The 20,662-nt window shown below is 42.3% G+C and overlaps 1 protein-coding gene across 1 annotated transcript; it reads right to left on the bottom strand.

Annotated features, from left to right (window-relative positions):
* Nucleotides 1-1,613: 1,613 nt before the first annotated feature.
* Nucleotides 1,614-15,462, bottom strand: LOC122673597 (rho GTPase-activating protein 20-like). Its single transcript, XM_043871517.1, has 6 exons — nucleotides 15,080-15,462; nucleotides 11,575-11,684; nucleotides 10,870-11,056; nucleotides 9,215-9,353; nucleotides 3,600-3,769; nucleotides 1,614-1,808 (listed from the first exon to the last, which is right to left on the bottom strand). The coding sequence occupies exons 1-6, from the start codon at nucleotides 15,236-15,238 to the stop codon at nucleotides 1,632-1,634; spliced, it is 942 nt and encodes a 313-aa protein (XP_043727452.1). The 5' UTR covers nucleotides 15,239-15,462; the 3' UTR covers nucleotides 1,614-1,631.
* Nucleotides 15,463-20,662: the final 5,200 nt, after the last annotated feature.

Genomic DNA, 20,662 nt, shown 5'->3' with positions numbered 1-20,662 from the left:
ATTGTGTAAGACCTGTACCCATAAGTAGCCACCCTCTTACTAGTCTGTGCTTAGAGCATGGAAATAGGCAAGAGCCTAGTAAATCTTGCTCAGAACTCAAATCAGTCCCCAGGGTGCACCTTATAGAGGGTCGCACTCTACTTGCTGTTTGCACACCTAGTGTGTGTTATTATGGTGCACGTGCAGTAGGGGTCAACTCTAAGTGGTATCTGCAGTGTTGCTGTTATCATAGAATCGAACATTAATAGGGGACAAGGAAAGACCATATGTTTAGTTTCTATGATAATTTTAATAACCTGTCTGTAGTTATTACTACATCAATATAATTTTGTTCATAGCTGCTAACAAGTATCAAGATGAATTGATTAAATTTTTTTCCTGTTCTATTATTGCCCTGGTAGAAATTTAACTATACACTTGTGATTTAGCTGTATCATTTCAAACTCAGTCTATTTTTTGTATGAATCTGTTGAATTTTCAAAATTCCAAACTGATTTTGACTGTTGCACTCACTTTAAAAATAAGATTTATAAGATGAGGCATGTAATAAAAACTGGTTACCATGTAACTGTAACCTTGGGTGGTGGGTTAAACATACAAATATTAACAAAGGGTGTTGAAGATGGTAAGAGAGATCAAAGGAGGAACAAATGGTGGAGTCATCCCTACTCTAATTTTAAAGTAAAAGGCGTTGAGAGACAGGGGAAGGAAGGATGATGAATGATCAGAGAATCTGGTGGCCTCACTAAGCATTTTTCGATTCCCTGTAAGACAAATGGGCTTCCCAGGTGGTGCTAGTGATAAAGAACCTGCCTGCCAATGCAGGAGATGCAAGGGATGCAGGTTCGATCCCTGAATCAGGAAGATCTCCTGGAGAAGGGCATGGCAGCCCACTCTAGTATTCTTGCCTGGAGAATCCCATGGACCAAGGGGCCTGGTGGGCTACAGTCCATGGGATCACAGAGAGTCGGACACGACTAGGCGACTAACACACACACACACACACACACACACGAGTTTACCACAGTAAGTAACCATCAGTCTTGCATCCATGCTGAGTTGCTTCAGCCGTGTCTGACTCTGTGCCACCCCATGGACTATATAGCCTGCCAGACTCCTTTGTCCATGGGATTCTCCAGGCAAGACTACTGGAGTCGGTATGCCAGTCCCTTTTCCAGGGATCCTTCCAACCCAGGAATCGAACCCAGGTCTCCCGCATTGCAGGCGGATTCTTTACTGTCTGAGCCCCTTGGGAAGTTACTTCTGTTAACTATTTCCAAAAGCTTAATGTAAATTTTATTTTGGAAATGCTGCCTTCGTTAAAAGATGATGAGGAAGTCATCAAAAGCAGGAAGCTTGTTTTGGTAAACACTCTATGTGTAAGTGTGTATTCTGAAATTTATTATTATTCTTTTGCATGGAGTGTTCAGGAGTCAAGATGTGCAATGAAAAAGGAAAATATCTAATATGTGGAGCTTATCATATTTGGGGTACCTTCCTTCAATTTTGGCTTTGTGAAGTGTTTTTCACTTTTTCAAATCCTTCCTCTCTTACACCTCTTATGTTTCTTGGGCAGTCATAATGAAGGACCAGTCATACAGCTTCAGATTTCCTCTGTGTGTGGATAAGGCTCAAACGTTCCTTACCTTTAAGGTGGATGCTACCACAAGAATGGACTCATCATCCAAGTTCACTTTGTCCCCTGAGTTTAGTTTCTCCTTTAGGGCCCTGCGTGACTGTATATTGCCTGATGTTCTAAAGATGCCTTCTGTGAACGGCCCGTTTTTGTTGATAAAGGAAAGCATATCCTATAGGGAAGGAAAGAAAAGAAAAGTATGGGACGTTTCATATCTACAAGCCCAGAGCACAAGCTTGCTCCTCTTTCGACAGAGCTGTGGTGTATGAGGGTACAGTGCTAGAACTGGACCGAAGTCAATTTGAAATTTTTTCTTCAGTGTCTCTAAATATATTTTCTACCCAACAATCGATTTGGCATTCATACCGTGAAACATTTTAAACACTTGTGTAATCAGACTTCCGTTTTAGTGAATTTACCGTGTTAAAGGTCTCTGCTTTGAGGCCTTTGTAGATTCACCCTCTCCTCCTTCACCGCTCCTTTCTCATTATTCCCTGTTATAGATGCTCTTCCCTAAGTGTGGAAATCTTTTTGCCATATTCATGCTCCATTTGTGTATTCCCCTTTCAGGGACTGTCCACCCCATTCATTCCTATTTCCTGTATTCCCTCCCCTCAAAATCAGGCTCAATATGCCTCTCCTCCTTCTCCGATCACATTTCTTTCTCATCAGCCTTTCTAGTTCCTTTTTCTGTATTTTAATATCCTCTGCTGTCTGCAGAGTAGAGAGATAACAGATATTGGAGCCAGGTTTTTCAAGGAATGTGGAATCTGTTCTGCTACTTATCCACTGTGAGACTTTAGGCATAGCACATACTTGGGTGAGGCTCTTTTGTTTTTCATTTATGAAGTGGGGGTGATGATAATCATAGCTGCCCCCTAAATTTTCTGTGAAGGACACAGGTCTGGGGTAGTGCTAGCACATAACTTGGATGACAAATTTCTTCATATCTACCATAAAATTCCCTGCATCTAGTGTAGTGCTTGGAGAGATAGTGGACAGTGAACAAGTGTTAATGCTTACAGTTCAATACACTAATTTGATAAAGCACAGTCCAAACTCTGTGACTTTCTTTTGACACATTCTGTCAGGTTCAAATGATTCATTTTTTGCCAGAGGATGAGTACTTTATGCTTAAACACTTGAGTTACAAATCAAATCCGTGTGAGACATTTTGAGTCATAAGGCGGAGTAGACTCAGCTGAAGGAGACTTGAGACGAGTGTCGACTTCAAGGGAGGAGACCAGGAGACCATTTGAGGATGAAGTGGACCCTCAGAGATTCTTACACACAGAGTCTGAAGGAAAGTTACACAGCTCAAAATAGCCTGGAGTTAAAACTCCCCTCCAGGTCCTCCCCACCATTCTATGCAAAATAAAGAACTCTGTCACCCGAAGAAAAACATGGACATTAGGTTGATTACGCCCAGCTCCCAGCTGGTCCCAGCCTCTGGCCGGTCTCCGAAATTCCTTGCCCCAGCTGTGTGAGAGAGAACTGCTCTGAACAACCTTGGCGAACAGGCCCCCTTAGGACAGTCGCTTTCCACATACAGGCCTGTAGATGCTCACTCTTTTCTTGGGGTGGTGCAGCAGCTCACTCCTCTGACTGCTGCCCCTTCTAGCCTCGTTAAAGGTGATCTGTTCCTGTCAAGTGCTGGTCTCATGCTTTCTCCCAACCTCGCCTTCTCTGACTCCCTTACCTTACAGAGTCCATTTTAACTGGCCTGAGCCAGTATAGGTGGGTCTTTGTTGAAATCAGTGGAATGGATGAGAGTACCTTTTCATCTGGTATTTGCCTTGTAACTCTGCAGTACCTAAATCAGACCTTATTCTTTGAAGTAATATTATGAAACTTATCAGACAAAGCCAGACTTCTTCATTTGGGGGTAGATTTGGAAGAGAACACTTGATCTCTCAGAACTCCCCTCCTCAGGAGGGTTACAGAAAACCAAAATAAGACCTACCAGAATTGGGGTGGGCAGGCTGTCGTTATCACATACATCCTCAAGAGGAGCTCCAAAGAGCTGTTTTGGCTTTGTGGGTGGTAGAGGTGGGTGTTGGTTGTCCTCGCGAGTCCTGGAGCTACACCAAAAGGCCCAGGTTTTGACAGAACTCTTGCTAACTGTCTTCTTGTCTGAATCGAATATAGGAGAGAGATTTTCACTAGTAGTAGTTTAGCTTATTTAGCCTGATTTCCACCCCTTAGAGTCAGCAGCATGTTCATTGCAGTGGCTCAAAGAGAGAAACTGAACCATTTGTTATATAGAATTCCCCACATTCTGAAACAGACTAATTGCCTCCTTGTAGTGTTAACATGTTCTTCTTCCCCATATTCTGCAAACCAGTAGTTAAACCTAGAGGCGGGATCAGACTCAGGGTTGATTCTCCCTGTGACAGTGTTCCCCAGACAGTGCTGTCTATTCCCTTTGCCCTGTGTCATGAGGCACTTAACCTGTAGCTATACAGGTTTCCTAATGTTCAGTATTATCAGTGGATTCTGGTATCAGATCTCATTTTAAAAGCCAAACATATTTAACGTTCAAATCAAGCAGCATTTGGTTATCATTTACTTTTGTAGTAAGTTTCCTCCCTCTGTTCAATTTCCTGTTTGGCTTTCTGAGTACCCAGTCATGCCCAATTTTCTATCATGAAAAGAATCGCCTTTCATGAGACATCCTGCCTGACCCTGTGTTTCAGTCAGCCTCTGGACCTCTTCTCTGGGAGGCCACACCCCTCAGTCAGCTCCAAGGATGACTTCCTGCCCACGGTCCTTGGGAAGTAGTCATTAAATGCAGACTATGTGGTAAGATTACAGGTGGCCATTTTTCTGTAACACCTTCCTCAGCTAACCCAAAGATGAATTTTAACTACCAACAGCCCCTGTCAAAGGAATGCAATGAAGGGCTTTTCCAAGAAAGAGTGATCAGCAATGAAAAATTGAGTTCAAAGTTTCTCGTGCCCAGCTATAAATGTTTTCCTGATATTTGCTCAATAAACCTGCTTAATATTTCCTTAAATAACCTGCCTAAATAGCCAGCTACAGAAGTCAATAGAGGAGCCAAGTTGTAGAAAAATAAACAGAAGAATGTAACCACATGTTTTAAAATGCCCATCCACTTGGCTTTTCTGAGACATAGTGAGTGCATCACCATGTCCATTCAAGTGGGTGAGCCACTTGTGGTGCCGGGTGAGAGAACCAGAAGGCTCCCATTCTGCCTCCTAATGGGATAAGTTACCTGAAGCTCTTTGAGCTTCAGTTTGCTCCAACTTAACATAAATGATGCTACTTACACCTCGCTGGACTACATAACATAATGTACTACTCCGTGCAAGACATGTCACATAGCAGCCTTAATAAAGGTAATTTCCCTCCTTCAAAGGGCCTAAGGCAGCCTAGACATCAGTCAGCTCCCCCACAAGCAGACCCCACCTCCATTCTCCATTTGATTTTGCAGCCTCCAGAAGGTGTGCATTCCTGAAGGAATGTCATCACTTTGCCTTAGGCTCTTCCTGCCTTGACATCATACCGCCATCATTTTAAAAGGAGATGATGAAGAAAGCAAATGCATTCCTAAATTCAGGAAGAGATTCTCCTAATTAATATGTACAAATGTTAAAAGGATACATGTTTATATGGGTTGAGTTGCTTTATGCATCCTGGTTTCCCTGCTCTTAACCTGATTATATTATTTCTAAAACCACCCAAAGGTATTCATGGATTCCAAATGTATTCATTCATTGTTCAGCTTTAATAAGAATGCTCAGGAAGAACGCTCCATCAGTTGCTACAAAGCTATACGTCCAGCTACCCTATGAGCATAGACGGAAAGCAAAATAGACATTAAGCCCTATACTTTTATTTTCAGGCCTAGATGGCCCTTTCGTAATCCTCATTGGTTGGTGTTAGAGTTCTTGTTGGCTCTGTGACCAATAAACGTACATACTGTAGCCACGAAAAGTATGGTGCTCAGTTGTTCAGTCGTGTCCAACTCTTGCAACGCTGTGGACTGTCGCCTATCAGGCTCCTGTCTACGGGATTTCCCGGATAATAATACTGGAGTGGGTTGCCAGGGACTGGTAAACAGTTTAACTTTATAACCTCATCTTTTTTAAACAATCCTAACAAGATTTAGGTTAGTGTTTCCTCATGGTCAAATTAGGGTTTGAATGTTAAAAAGTGAAATGTTGAAACTTTGTGGGTATAGAATAACAATTATGAGAATAAAAATACTTTAAGTAGAAATTCTCTTCTGGCCCCAATACTTCTTAAGTTAGGGAGACATTTTATTCAGAGGAAGAAATATAAATGGGACAATATTGGAATGGTAGCAGGGTAGCAGGGATAATGAGAGGAAAGATTTAAACAAAAAAAACAAACACATAAATATTTAGTCCAGTTCCATTCGCAGCCTGGCTCTGAAGCAGAATGGAAAGTGAGCTTGCTGTGGAGATAGACTCGAGAGTTCAAGTCTCAGGGGTGGTCCTACGATTGCAGAGGAATAGGACGGGGAGACCACTTTGTCCCTCACAAATTCATCCGAAGAACATTTGAACGCTGAGCAAATTCCACGAAACAACTTCTGAATGCTGGCAGAGGACATCAGGCACCCAGAAAGGCAGCCCATTGTTTTTGAGAGGAGGTAGGACAAAATATAAAAGATAAAAAGGGAGACAAAAGAGGCAGGGACAGAGATCCGTCCTGGGAAGGGAGTCTTAAAAGAGCAGAAGTTTCCAAACACCAGGAAACACTCTCATAGCGGGTCTGTGGGGAGTTTTGGAATCTCAGAGGACAACATAACCGGGAGGAAAAGTAAATATATAAATAAATAAAACCCACAGATTATGTGCCTAACGGCAACTCCCAGCAGAAAAGTAGCCCAGACGCTGGCATCCACCACCAGCAAGTGGGGGCTGAACCGGGAAGCATGGGCTGCATTGCTTAGAGTAAGGACCGGGCCTGAATGCCCCGAGGGCAATCTGAGGGAGCTAATGTGAGATAGCAACCCGGACTGTGGGATAGCCAGAGAGAGAGAAAGAGAACTGTCCCGAGAAAAGCCCTAACCTAAGACATTGCCAGACATCACCACATACACATGGACATCACCAGATGGTCAACACCGAAATCAGATTGATTATATTCTTTGCAGGCAAAGATGGAGAAGCTCTATACAGTCAGCAAAAACAAGACCAGGAGCTGACTGTGGCTCAGATCATGAACTCCTTATTGCCAAATGCAGACTTCAACAGAAGAAAGCGGGGAAGACCACTAGACCATTCAGGTATGACCTAAATCAAATCCATGATGACTATAGAGTGGAAGTGAGAAATAGATTTAAGGGACTAAATCTGATAGACAGAGAGCCTGATGAACTATGAACGGAAGTTCGTGACATTGTACAGGAGACAGGGATCAAGAGCATCCCCATGGAAAAGAAATGCAAAAAGGCAAAATGGTTGTCTGAGGAGGCCTGACAAATAGCTGTGAAAAGAAGAGAAGAGAAAAGGAAAGATATTCCCATTTGAATGCAGAGTTCCAAAGAATAGCCAGGAGAGAGAAGAAAGCCTTCCTCAGCGATCAATGCAAAGAAATAGAGGAAAACAACAGAATGGGAAAGACTAGAGATCTCTTCAAGAAAATTAGAGAGACCAGGGGAACATTACATGCAAAGATGGGTTCAAGAAAGGACAGAAATGGTATGGACCTAACAGAAGCAGAAGATATTAAGAAGAGGTGGCAAGAATACACAGAAGAACTGTACAAAGAAGGTCTTCATGACCCAGATAATCACAATGGTGTGATCACTCACGTAGAGCCAGACATTCTGGAATGTGAAGTCAAGTGGGCCTTAGAAAGCATCACTTCGAACCGAGCTAGTGGATGTGATGGAATTCCAGTTGAGCTATTTCAAATCCTGAAAGATGATGCTGTGAAAGTGCTGCACTCAATATGTCAACAAATTTGGAAAACTCAGCAGGGGCCACAGGACTGGAAAAGGTCAGTTTTCACTCCAATCCCTAAGAAAGGCAATCCCAAAGAAGGCTCAAACTACCGCACAATTGCACTCATCTCACATGCTAGTAAAGTAATGCTCAAAATTCTCCAAGCCAGGCTTCAGCAATATGTGAGCTGAGAACTTCCAGATATCCAAGCTGGTTTTGAAAAGGCAGAGGAACCAGAGATCAAATTGCCAGTATCCACTGGATCATCGAAAAAGCAAGAGAGTTCCAGAAAAACATCTATTTCTGCTTTATTGACTATGCCAAAGCCTTCGAGCGTGTGGATCACGCTCGAATAAACTGTGGAAAATTCTGAAGGAGATGGGAATACCAGACCACCTGACCTGCCCCTTGAGAAACCTGTATGCAGGTCAGGAAGCAACAGTTAGAACTAGACACGGAACAACTGACTGGTTCCAAATAGGAAAAGGAGTACGTCAAGGCTGTACATTGTCACCCTGCTTATTTAACTTATATGCAGAGTACATCAAGAGAAACGCTGGGCTGGAAGAAGCACAAGCTGGAATCAAGATTGCCAGGAGAAATATCAATAACCTCAGATATGCAGATGACACCACCCTTATGGCAGAGGGTGAAGAGGAACTAAAAAGCCGCTTGATGAAAGTGAAAGAGGAGAGTGAAAAAGTTGGCTTAAAGCTCAACATTCAGAAAACTAAGATCATGGCATCTGGTCCCATCACCTCATGGGAAATAGATGCGGAGACAGTGGAAACAGTGTCATACTTTATTTTTTGGGGCTCCAAAATCACTGCGGGTGGTGATTGCAGCCATGAAATTAAAAGACGCTTACTCCTTGGAAGGAAAGTTATGACCAACCTAGATAGCACATTAAAAAGCAGAGACATTACCTTGCCAACAAAGGTCCGTCTGGTCAAGGCTATGGTTTTTCCAGTGGTCATGTATGGATGTGAGAGTTGTACTGTGAAGAAAGCTGAGTGCTGAAAAATTGATGCTTTTCGACTGTGGTGTTGGAGAAGACTCTTGAGAGTCCCTTGGACTGCAAGGAGATCCAACCGGTCCATCCTAAAGGAGATCGGTCCTGGGTGTTCATTGGAAGGACTGATGCTGAAGCCAAAACTCCAATACTTTGGCCACCTGATGCAAAGAACTAACTCATTGGAAAAATCCCTGATGCTGGGAAAGATTGAAGGCAGGAGCAGAAGGGGACCAGACAGGGTGAGATGGTTGGATGGCATCACTGATTCGATGGACATGAGTTTAAGTAAGCTCCGGGAGTTGGTGATGGACAGGGAGGCCTGGCACGCTGCAGCCCTTGACCCCAAGGAGTTGGGGTCAGTGCAGTCCTTGGGATCATAAAGAGTCAGACTCGACTGAGCAACTGAACTGAACTGAACCATGATGTCTTCTAAAGCTGTATTAGTAGCTTCTTGAAATCAGAACAGTCTTATCCTTTCTTTGATCTCACAAGTGGGAAACTTCCCATGTCTTGGAGCGGATGGAAATTACTGCCCTTAGAATGTGCTTTGGACTCCAAGATCTCCCATTGACCCTGGCAGCCTTGCTGTCTTTTGCATCAAAGCCAGTTACATTATTCACGTACCTGCAACCTTCTCACTGTTATCAGTGATGTCAGTGCTATCACTGTTATCACAACTCACTGATTTCGGTCCAAAGAGAGACGTGATACTTTCTCCAAATATCTTGAGACAGTTTTCAATGAGAAATTGTATGAAAGAAATCTGTAACACAGAGGGGCAAAAAATGGGGTATTACTGTACATATGGCCTAATAGTAAATCACATTTCATACATGAATCTTGGCTCTCACAAAAAATGCAAAAGAAGTCAGAAAAATTCACTTGATTTAAAAAATATATATATATTATATATGCATCAGCTTTTTCTAAGAAATAACTAATCCTTTCAAGAGTACTTTGGACACAAATTTTTTTTTTTTTTTTTCAATTTTTTTATTAGTTGGAGGCTAATTGCTTCACAACATTTCAGTGGGTTTTGTCATACATTGATATGAATCAGCCATAGATTTACACTTATTCCCCATCCCGATCCCCCTTCCCATCTCCCTCTCCACCTGATTCCTCTGGGTCTTCCCAGTGCACCAGGCTGGAGCACTTGTCTCATGCATCCCACCTGGGCTGGTGATCTGTTTCACCATAGATAGTATACATGCTGTTCTTTTGAAACATCCCACCCTCACCTTCTCCCACAGAGTTCAAAAGTCTGTTCTGTATTTCTGGGACACAAATTTTAAAATTCTTTTCGTCGGTGGACTAAAGTTATAATATGTGGCCTAGTCTGATAGCTAAAATTTTGTAATGATTGCTACATGCTTAACACTAGGATGATTTTTAAGTAGCCTACATAGGATGTTTGGGACAAAAATGTATATTTTCTTATTAAGTTTTGTTTATTTTTATTGAACTTTTTTCTAGTTTTCTTGAGATAGAATTTATATATACCATCTCATTAAACTTGATAAAGCATCAAATGCAACACAAATTTTGAAATTCAGTTCAGTGAAGAACTATCTGAAACGTGGGTAGCAGAGGTTTCTGTGTGGGGTGGCGGGGTTTGTGACGGAAGAAAGCATCTGGAGAGAAAACATGTCTGTCTGTCTAACTGCATTGCCTTGCCTCACACTTGCTGTCCAGGGGAGCTTGGAAAAGAGCTGTGATCTTCTTAGGCATGTTGTGGCTCTGTCAGGATGTTCTGAAATATTTTACTAGCCTCCTCATCCTCTAGCAGAGACACAATAGAAGCCAAGTATTTTCCTGAATGAGCCAGAACTGGCAGAGTGAGGCCGGTATGTGTGGAACCTTGGGTGCTCATATTGCCCAGGCCGCCTAAGATGTGCCGAGACTGACCAGATGTATTGGGTGTTGTCATCATTGTGTAATGATGAAATCATAGTTTGGAGGTTTGTACACCCCTCAGTGATTAGGCTGAGAGTTGAATCTTGGTTCTCAGACTCCAAAGCCAGGGTCTTCTCTATCATACCATCCTACTCTTATCTCTCTATTGTTTAATCTCTTGGATGGCAAAGGAGAAGTGACTCGACTGTTCTCAGTTGCAACACACCTTCCCATGCCCAACCAGAGCAGGCCTCTGCCAGTCCAAGGCAGTGTAATTAAAAAGTGCACTTTAAACATCTGGTTCACCAGAGTTAATACCACAGACTTCAGGTTCAAAATGGGGACTCTGCCCTGCAAGGCATAAAAATGAGAGCTCTCATTACCTTCTTGGTGAAGTTTTCGAATGCTGTGCTGCCCGAATTAAGCAGACCAAGAATGCTTGTGGTCATACACACTGATAAAATATAAGCTGTCATCTGATTGGATGAGGAATGTTGCTCAATGTTGTGTAACACTCCAAAAAGGTATCGCAGAAAAACTACATTGGCTCTTGGCAGCTGGTCTAGAAGCCTAATGACAGAAAAAGGCACTTATCAATAAAGCGAGTCATTTTGCTCAGTAAGTGGAAATACAGAGAACAAAATACTTCTTTTTATACCATGTCCACAGTCCATTCTCACAGTTCCAGGCATGAATGCACACAAAAATGTTTCACCGAGTTTAATTCCTGAGCCAGGTAAGAACTGCTCTGGTTAGTTATGTGTTTGTATTTAAGATCATACCGCTGGCAGATTGGTTCTTTATCATCTCTTTTTAGACCAATGGATTTCATCTCCAACGATTTCGTGTATTCAGAAGGTGTAAAATGGTCAAGCATTCCATATTAATAAGATTAGCAGAAAAACACCAATTACAATGTCACCAATAAGGCGTGCATCTCTTTTCAAACTGGCTTCCATGGGTATGATCAAGTGAAACCTTTTGATACTGGTCATTATTTTAGTGGACACAGCTGTAACCATAAGCTGATATTTTCCTAAGAGTATGTTGGTTGTATTTTCTCAGAGTTGAGAAAATTTCATCATTACCTCTGGGTCGCAGTTATTTTCTCCTCCTCATTCCCTTGATCAATAACATCAAGCCATTTATCATAGAGAGTGGCTGAAAATATGCTTCCTGGAATATTTTGAAGAAAATCCTTAGATAGATCAAAAAATATATATTAGTCTTATGATAAATTCAATGGAGAAGTTGCAAAGAAAATAGTTAGTTGACAAATTCAGTTCAGTCCGTGGTTCCTTCATAGCCACGCAGACTGATTCACACAGAGCTTGGCTGTGATTCTCCACAGGCTTGCACATCCATAAATGCTGGTTGGATTTTCCCCAACTAAAATTAGATGCATAAAAGGAGAGTTTGGGCTGTAGTGAGAATGAAGCTAAAGCTCCTTCTATCACCTGGAACTTACTCTTTGTGTTCATGTTAGCACATTCGTACAAACTGGCAAGGTCTGGTGATAACTCATCCTAAATCCTATTAGTTTCTTGAAAAGAAAGGCACATACCCATTTTGTTTGTTTACTTAAGACACAGTGCTTGCTCTTAATTCAAGAAAGAGAAGTTCTGAAATAAAACAAACAAAAGTACAGCCCTACATGCTCTTATACACATATTAAGAGAAAACTTGAGGTATATGTGCTCTTTGGGGAAAAGCTAGTCTCATAATAGCTTCAATCTTTTTTTTTTTTTAAACCATATAAAAGTTCAGTCCTACAGACTTTTAAGTAGCAGGTGTTAGAAATAAATCAAAAGCCCCAAAGGGTAAACAACATGTTACCCTTACAACTCTTTGAATGGAATATATCCTCCCCAAAGAGGAAAGTGAGAATTTAGATACATTGCAACTTCACACCTGTGGGATAGAAAATGCAAATGTAAGCTTCCTAAGTGGAGGCCTAGAAAGTTCATCACTGATGAACAAGTCTTAGTATCATAGAATGGGGCCTATTAAAATAGTTGAAGTTGTAAACTGTTGTGCAAGACTGAGGGGAAATGATTGTATTGCCTTGCCAGTTTCAAAGGCACAACTTGCTTCCACTGGTCTTAATATAGAGCCTGACTTCTCTTAATAGTATCTTTTTCAGGCAGTGTTTCTGGGCAACTGTCGTGATTATAATCCAGTCAGTGTTCACTTGTTTCAGTACTTATTGAGCTGCTGTTTGTGCCAGGCACTCTTTTGAGTACTGAGGACAGAGTACAAAGATAATGTACAAAGTCGCAGTCCTCTCATACTTTTTCTTGTAATTGGTATACAGTACCCAATCATGGTCATTAGGTTTTCACTATGCTTTTTATGGAGTGCCCACAGTACATTTGGAAGGAGGAAGCACTCCATTTCCATTCAGTCGTTCAGTCGTGTCCTACTCTTTGGGACCCCATGGACTGCAGCACACCAGGCTTTCCTGTCCATCACCAACACCTGGGTCTTGCTCAAATTCATGTCCATTGAGTTGGTGATGCCATTCAACCACCTCAGCTGGCTTTGGCTTCTGGGAGTCTGGGAGTATGCAGCAGGCCTTTGCCTTGTGTACCAAACTACATGCACTTGGAGAGTGTGTCTCTTCTCTCTCCTGGACCCTGTGCTGTAGAATCGATTGGTGAGACTGAGTATGGTTAAGCCAGGACATGACTCATGCAGAATATGCTGTGGGTATTTGCTATTGGATCTCTGTTTATAGACAGTTTAGTGGAAAACTCAATGTGGTTCTGTCTATGTATTCATTTCTGATTTAGACCAACTCTGTGGTGGCTTTGACATATGGTATTATCAAGGCTGAGGTTGCAATGTCTGATTCCCCACCAAGATCAATCAACTTTAGGAAAAGAACACTTTGGGATTGTGTAAGACCTGTACCCATAAGTAGCCACCCTCTTACTAGTCTGTGCTTAGAGCATGGAAATAGGCAAGAGCCTAGTAAATCTTGCTCAGAACTCAAATCAGTCCCCAGGGTGCACCTTACAGAGGGTAGCACTCTACTTGCTGTTTGCACACCTAGTGTGTGTTATTATGGTGCATGTGCAGTAGGGGTCAGCTCTAAGTGGTATCTGCACTGTTGCTGTTATCATACAATCGAACATTAATAGGGCACAAGGAAAGACCATATATTTAGTTTCTAATGTAATTTTAATAACCTGTCTGTAGTTATTACTACATCAATATATCTTTGTTCATAGCTGCTAACAGGTATCAAGATGAATTGATTAAATTTTTTTCCTGTTCTATTATTGCCCTGGTAGAAATTTAACTATACACTTGTGATTTAGCTGCCCTGGTAGAAATTTAACTATACACTTGTGATTTAGCTGTATCATTTCAAACTCAGTCTATTTTTTGTATGAATCTATTGAATTTTCAAAATTCCAAACTGATTTTGACTGTTGCACTCACTTTAAAAATAAGATTTATAAGATGAGGCATGTAATAAAAACTGGTTACCATGTAACTGTAACCTTGGGTGGTGGGTTAAACATACAAATATTAACAAAGGGTGTTGAAGATGGTAAGAGAGATCAAAGGAGGAACAAATGGTGGAGTCATCCCTACTCTAATTTTAAAGTAAAAGGCATTGAGAGACAGGGGAAGGAAGGATGGTGAAATGATCAGAGAATTTGGTGGCCTCACTAAGTGTTTTTTGATTCCCTGTAAGACAAATGGGCTTCCCAGGTGGTGCTGGTGATAAAGAACCTGCCTTCCAATGCAGGAGATGCAAGGGGTGCAGGTTCGATCCCTGAATCAGGAAGATCTCCTGGAGAAGGGCATGGCAGCCCACTCTAGTATTCTTGCCTGGAGAATCCCATGGACCAAGGGGCCTGGTGGGCTACAGTCCATGGGATCACAGAGAGTCGGACACGACTAGGCGACTAACACACACACACACACACACACACACACACACACACACGAGTTTACCACAGTAAGTAACCATCTGTCTTGCATCCATGCTGAGTTGCTTCAGCCGTGTCTGACTCTGTGCCACCCCATGGACTATATAGCCTGCCGGACTCCTCCGTCCATGGGATTCTCCAGACAAAAATACTGGAGTCGGTATGCCAGTCCCTTTTCCAGGGATTCTTCCAACCCAGGAATCGAACCCAGGTTTCCCAAATTGCAGGCGGATTCTTTACTGTCTGAGCCCCTTGGGAAGTTACTTCTGTTAACTATTTCCAAAAGCTTAATGTAAATTTTATTTTGGAAATGCTGCCTTCATTAAAAGATGATGAGGAAGTCATCAAAAGCAGGAAGCTTGTTTTGGTAAACACTCTATGTGTAAGTGTGTATTTTGAAATTTATTATTATTCTTTTGCATGGAGTGTTCAGGAGTCAAGATGTGCAATGAAAAAGGAAAATATCTAATATGTGGGGCTTATCATCTTTGGGGTACCTTCCTTCAATTTTGGCTTTGTGAAGTGTTTTTCACTTTTTCAAATCCTTCCTCTCTTACGCCTCTTATGTTTCTTGGGCGGTCATAATGAAGGACCAGTCATACAGCTTCAGATTTCCTCTGTATGTGGATAAGGCTCAAACTTTCCTTACCTTTAAGGTGGATGCTACCACAAGAATGGATTCATCATCCAAGTTCACTTTGTCCCCAGAGTTTAGTTTCTCCTTTAGGGCCCTGCGTGATTGTATATTGCCTGATTTTCTGAAGATGCCTTCTGTAAACGGCCCGTTTTGATTGATGTAGGAAAGCATATCCTATAGGGAAGGAAAGAAAAGAAAAGTATGGGACGTTTCATATCTACAAGCCCAGAGCACAAGCTTGCTCCTCTTTTGACAGAGCTGTGGTGTATGAGGGTACAGTGCTAGAACTGGACCGAAGTCAATTTGAAATTTTTTCTTCAGTGTCTCTAAATATATTTTCTACCCAACAATCGATTTGGCATTCATACCCTGAAACATTTTAAACACTTGTGTAATCAGACTTTCCGTTTTAGTGAATTTACCGTGTTAAAGGTCTCTGCTTTGAGGCCTTTGTAGATTCACCCTCTCCTCCTTCACCGCTCCTTTCTCATTATTCCCTGTTATAGATGCTCTTCCCTAAGTGTGGAAATCTTTTTGCCATATTCATGCTCCATTTGTGTATTCCCCTTTCAGGGACTGTCCACCCCATTCATTCCTATTTCCTGTATTCCCTCCCCTCAAAATCAGGCTCAATATGCCTCTCCTCCTTCTCCGACCACATTTCTTTCTCATCAGCCTTTCTAGTTCCTTTTTCTGTATTTTAATATCCTCTGCTGTCTGCAGAGTAGAGAGATAACAGATATTGGAGCCAGGTTTTTCAAGGAATGTGGAATCTGTTCTGCTACTTATCCACTGTGAGACTTTAGGCATAGCACATACTTGGGTGAGGCTCTTTTGTTTTTCATTTATGAAGTGGGGGTGATGATAATCATAGCTGCCCCCTAAATTTTCTGTGAAAGACACAGGTCTGGGGTAGTGCTAGCACATAACTTGGATGACAAATTTCTTCATATCTACCATAAAATTCCCTGCATCTAGTATAGTGCTTGGAGAGATAGTGGACAGTGAACAAGTGTTAATGCTTACAGTTCAATGTACTAATTTGATAAAGCACAGTCCAAACTCTGTGGTTTTCTTTTGACACATTCTGTCAGGCTCAAATGATTCATTTTTTGCCAGAGGATGAGTACTTTATGCTTAAACACTAGAGTTACAAATCAAATCCGTGTGAGACATTTTGAGTCATAAGGCGGAGTAGACTCAGCTGAAGGAGACTTGAGACGAGTGTCGACTTCAAGGGAGGAGACCAGGAGACCATATGAGGATGAAGTGGACCCTCAGAGATTCTTACACACAGAGTCTGAAGGAAAGTTACACAGCTCAAAATAGCCTGGAGTTAAAACTCCCCTCCAGGTCCTCCCCACCGTTCTATGCAAAATAAAGAACTCTGTCACCCGAAGAAAAACATGGACATTAGGTTGATTACGCCCAGATCCCAGCTGGTCCCAGCCTCTGGCCGGTCTCCGAAATTCCTTGCCCCAGCTGTGTGAGAGAGAACTGCTCTGAACAACCTTGGCGAACAGGCCCCCTTAGGACAGAGGCTTTCCACATACAGGCCTGTAGATGCTCACTCTTTTCTTGGGGTGGTGCAGCAGCTCACTCCTCTGACTGCTGCCCCTTCTCGCCTCGTTAAAGGTGATCTGTTCCTGTCAAGTGCTGGTCTCATGCTTTCTCCCAACCTCGCCTTCTCTGACTCCCTTACCTTACAGAGTCCATTTTAACTGGCCTGAGCCAGTATAGGTGGGTCTTTGTTGAAATCAGTGGAATGGATGAGAGTACCTTTTCATCTGGTATTTGCCTTGTAACTCTGCAGTACCTAAATCAGACCTTATTCTTTGAAGTAATATTATGAAACTTATCAGACAAAGCCAGACTTCTTCATTTGGGGGTAGATTTGGAAGAGAACACTTGATCTCTCAGAACTCCCCTCCTCAGGAGGGTTACAGAAAACCAAAATAAGACCTACCAGAATTGGGGTGGGCAGGCTGTCGTTATCACATACATCCTCAAGAGGAGCTCCAAAGAGCTGTTTTGGCTTTGTGGGTGGTAGAGGTGGGTGTTGGTTGTCCTCGCGAGTCCTGGAGCTACACCAAAAGGCCCAGGTTTTGACAGAACTCTTGCTAACTGTCTTCTTGTCTGAATCGAATATAGGAGAGAGATTTTCACTAGTAGTAGTTTAGCTTATTTAGCCTGATTTCCACCCCTTAGAGTCAGCAGCATGTTCATTGCAGTGGCTCAAAGAGAGAAACTGAACCATTTGTTATATAGAATTCCCCACATTCTGAAACAGACTAATTGCCTCCTTGTAGTGTTAACATGTTCTTCTTCCCCATATTCTGCAAACCAGTAGTTAAACCTAGAGGCGGGATCAGACTCAGGGTTGATTCTCCCTGTGACAGTGTTCCCCAGACAGTGCTGTCTATTCCCTTTGCCCTGTGTCATGAGGCACTTAACCTGTAGCTATACAGGTTTCCTAATGTTCAGTATTATCAGTGGATTCTGGTATCAGATCTCATTTTAAAAGCCAAACATATTTAACGTTCAAATCAAGCAGCATTTGGTTATCATTTACTTTTGTAGTAAGTTTCCTCCCTCTGTTCAATTTCCTGTTTGGCTTTCTGAGTACCCAGTCATGCCCAATTTTCTATCATGAAAAGAATCGCCTTTCATGAGACATCCTGCCTGACCCTGCGTTTCAGTCAGCCTCTGGACCTCTTCTCTGGGAGGCCACACCCCTCAGTCAGCTCCAAGGATGACTTCCTGCCCACGGTCCTTGGGAAGTAGTCATTAAATGCAGACTATGTGGTAAGATTACAGGTGGCCATTTTTCTGTAACACCTTCCTCAGCTAACCCAAAGATGAATTTTAACTACCAACAGCCCCTGTCAAAGGAATGCAATGAAGGGCTTTTCCAAGAAAGAGTGATCAGCAATGAAAAATTGAGTTCAAAGTTTCTCGTGCCCAGCTATAAATGTTTTCCTGATATTTGCTCAATAAACCTGCTTAATATTTCCTTAAATAACCTGCCTAAATAGCCAGCTACAGAAGTCAATAGAGGAGCCAAGTTGTAGAAAAATAAACAGAAGAATGTAACCACATGTTTTAAAATGCCCATCCACTTGGCTTTTCTGAGACATAGTGAGTGCATCACCATGTCCATTCAAGTGGGTGAGCCACTTGTGGTGCCGGGTGAGAGAACCAGAAGGCTCCCATTCTGCCTCCTAATGGGATAAGTTACCTGAAGCTCTTTGAGCTTCAGTTTGCTCCAACTTAACATAAATGATGCTACTTACACCTCGCTGGACTACATAACATAATGTACTACTCCGTGCAAGACATGTCACATAGCAGCCTTAATAAAGGTAATTTCCCTCCTTCAAAGGGCCTAAGGCAGCCTAGACATCAGTCAGCTCCCCCACAAGCAGACCCCACCCCCATTCTCCATTTGATTTTGCAGCCTCCAGAAGGTGTGCATTCCTGAAGGAATGTCATCACTTTGCCTTAGGCTCTTCCTGCCTTGACATCATACCGCCATCATTTTAAAAGGAGATGATGAAGAAAGCAAATGCATTCCTAAATTCAGGAAGAGATTCTCCTAATTTATATGTACAAATGTTAAAAGGATACATGTTTATATGGGTTGAGTTGCTTTATGCATCCTGGTTTCCCTGCTCTTAACCTGATTATATTATTTCTAAAACCACCCAAAGGTATTCATGGATTCCAAATGTATTCATTCATTGTTCAGCTTTAATAAGAATGCTCAGGAAGAACGCTCCATCAGTTGCTACAAAGCTATACGTCCAGCTACCCTATGAGCATAGACGGAAAGCAAAATAGACATTAAGCCCTATACTTTTATTTTCAGGCCTAGATGGCCCTTTCGTAATCCTCATTGGTTGGTGTTAGAGTTCTTGTTGGCTCTGTGACCAATAAACGTACATACTGTAGCCACGAAAAGTATGGTGCTCAGTTGTTCAGTCGTGTCCAACTCTTGCAACGCTGTGGACTGTCGCCTATCAGGCTCCTGTCTACGGGATTTCCCGGATAATAATACTGGAGTGGGTTGCCAGGGACTGTTAAACAGGTTAGCTTTATAACTTCATCTTTCTTAAACAATCCTGACAAGATTTAGGTTAGTGTTTCCTCATGGTCAAATTAGGGTTTGAATGTTAAAAAGTGAAATGTTGAAACTTTGTGGGTATAGAATAACAATTATGAGAATAAAAATACTTTAAGTAGAAATTCTCTTCTGGCCCCAATACTTCTTAAGTTAGTGAGACATTTCATTCAGAGGAAGAAATATCAATGGGACAATATTGGAATGGTAGCAGGGTAGCAGGGATAATGAGAGGAAAGATTTAAACAAAAAAAACAAACACATAAATATTTAGTCCAGTTCCATTCACAGCCTGGCTCTGAAGCAGAATGGAAAGTGAGCTTGCTGTGGAGATAGACTCGAGAGTTCAAGTCTCAGGGGTGGTCCTACGATTGCAGAGGAATAGGACGGGGAGACCACTTTGTCCCTCACAAATTCATCCAAAGAACATTTGAACGCTGAGCAAATTCCACGAAACAACTTCTGAATGCTGGCAGAGGACATCAGGCACCCAGAAAGGCAGCCCATTGTTTTTGAGAGGAGGTAGGACAAAATATAAAAGATAAAAAGGGAGACAAAAAAGGCAGGGACAGAGATCCGTCCTGGGAAGGGAGTCTTAAAAGAGCAGAAGTTTCCAAACACCAGGAAACACTCTCATAGCGGGTCTGTGGGGAGTTTTGGAATCTCAGAGGACAACATAACCGGGAGGAAAAGTAAATATATAAATAAATAAAACCCACAGATTATGTGCCCAACGGCAACTCCCAGCAGAAAAGTAGCCCAGACGCTGGCATCCACCACCAGCAAGTGGGGGCTGAACCTGGAGGCAAGGGCTGCATTGCTTAGAGTAAGGACCGGGCCTGAATGCCCCGAGGGCAATCTGAGGGAGCTAATGTGAGATAGCAACCCGGACTGTGGGATAGCCAGAGAGAGAGAAAGAGAACTGTCCGAGAAAAGCCCTAACCTAAGACATTGCCAGACATCACCACATACACATGGACATCACCAGATGGTCAACACCGAAATCAGATTGATTATATTCTTTGCAGGCAAAGATGGAGAAGCTCTATACAGTCAGCAAAAACAAGACCAGGAGCTGACTGTGGCTCCTATCATGAACTCCTTATTGCCAAATGCAGACTTCAACTGCAGAAAGCGGGGAAGACCACTAGACCATTCAGGTATGACCTAAATCAAATCCCTGATGACTATAGAGTGGAAGTGAGAAATAGATTTAAGGGACTAAATCTGATAGACAGAGAGCCTGATGAACTATGAACGGAGGTTCGTGACATTGTACAGGAGACAGGGATCAAGAGCATTCCCATGGAAAAGAAATGCAAAAAGGCAGAATGGTTGCCTGAGGAGGCCTGACAAATAGCTGTGAAAAGAAGAGAAGCGAAAAGCAAAGGAGAAAAGGAAAGATATTCCCATTTGAATGCAGAGTTCCAAAGAATAGCCAGGAGAGAGAAGAAAGCCTTCCTCAGCAATCAATG

This window comes from Cervus elaphus, chromosome 17, assembly GCF_910594005.1.
Source record: "Cervus elaphus chromosome 17, mCerEla1.1, whole genome shotgun sequence".
Taxonomy (NCBI): domain Eukaryota; kingdom Metazoa; phylum Chordata; class Mammalia; order Artiodactyla; family Cervidae; genus Cervus; species Cervus elaphus.
Note: the sequence above shows the minus strand (reverse complement) of the source record. Positions and strands in the feature narration are given on the sequence as shown.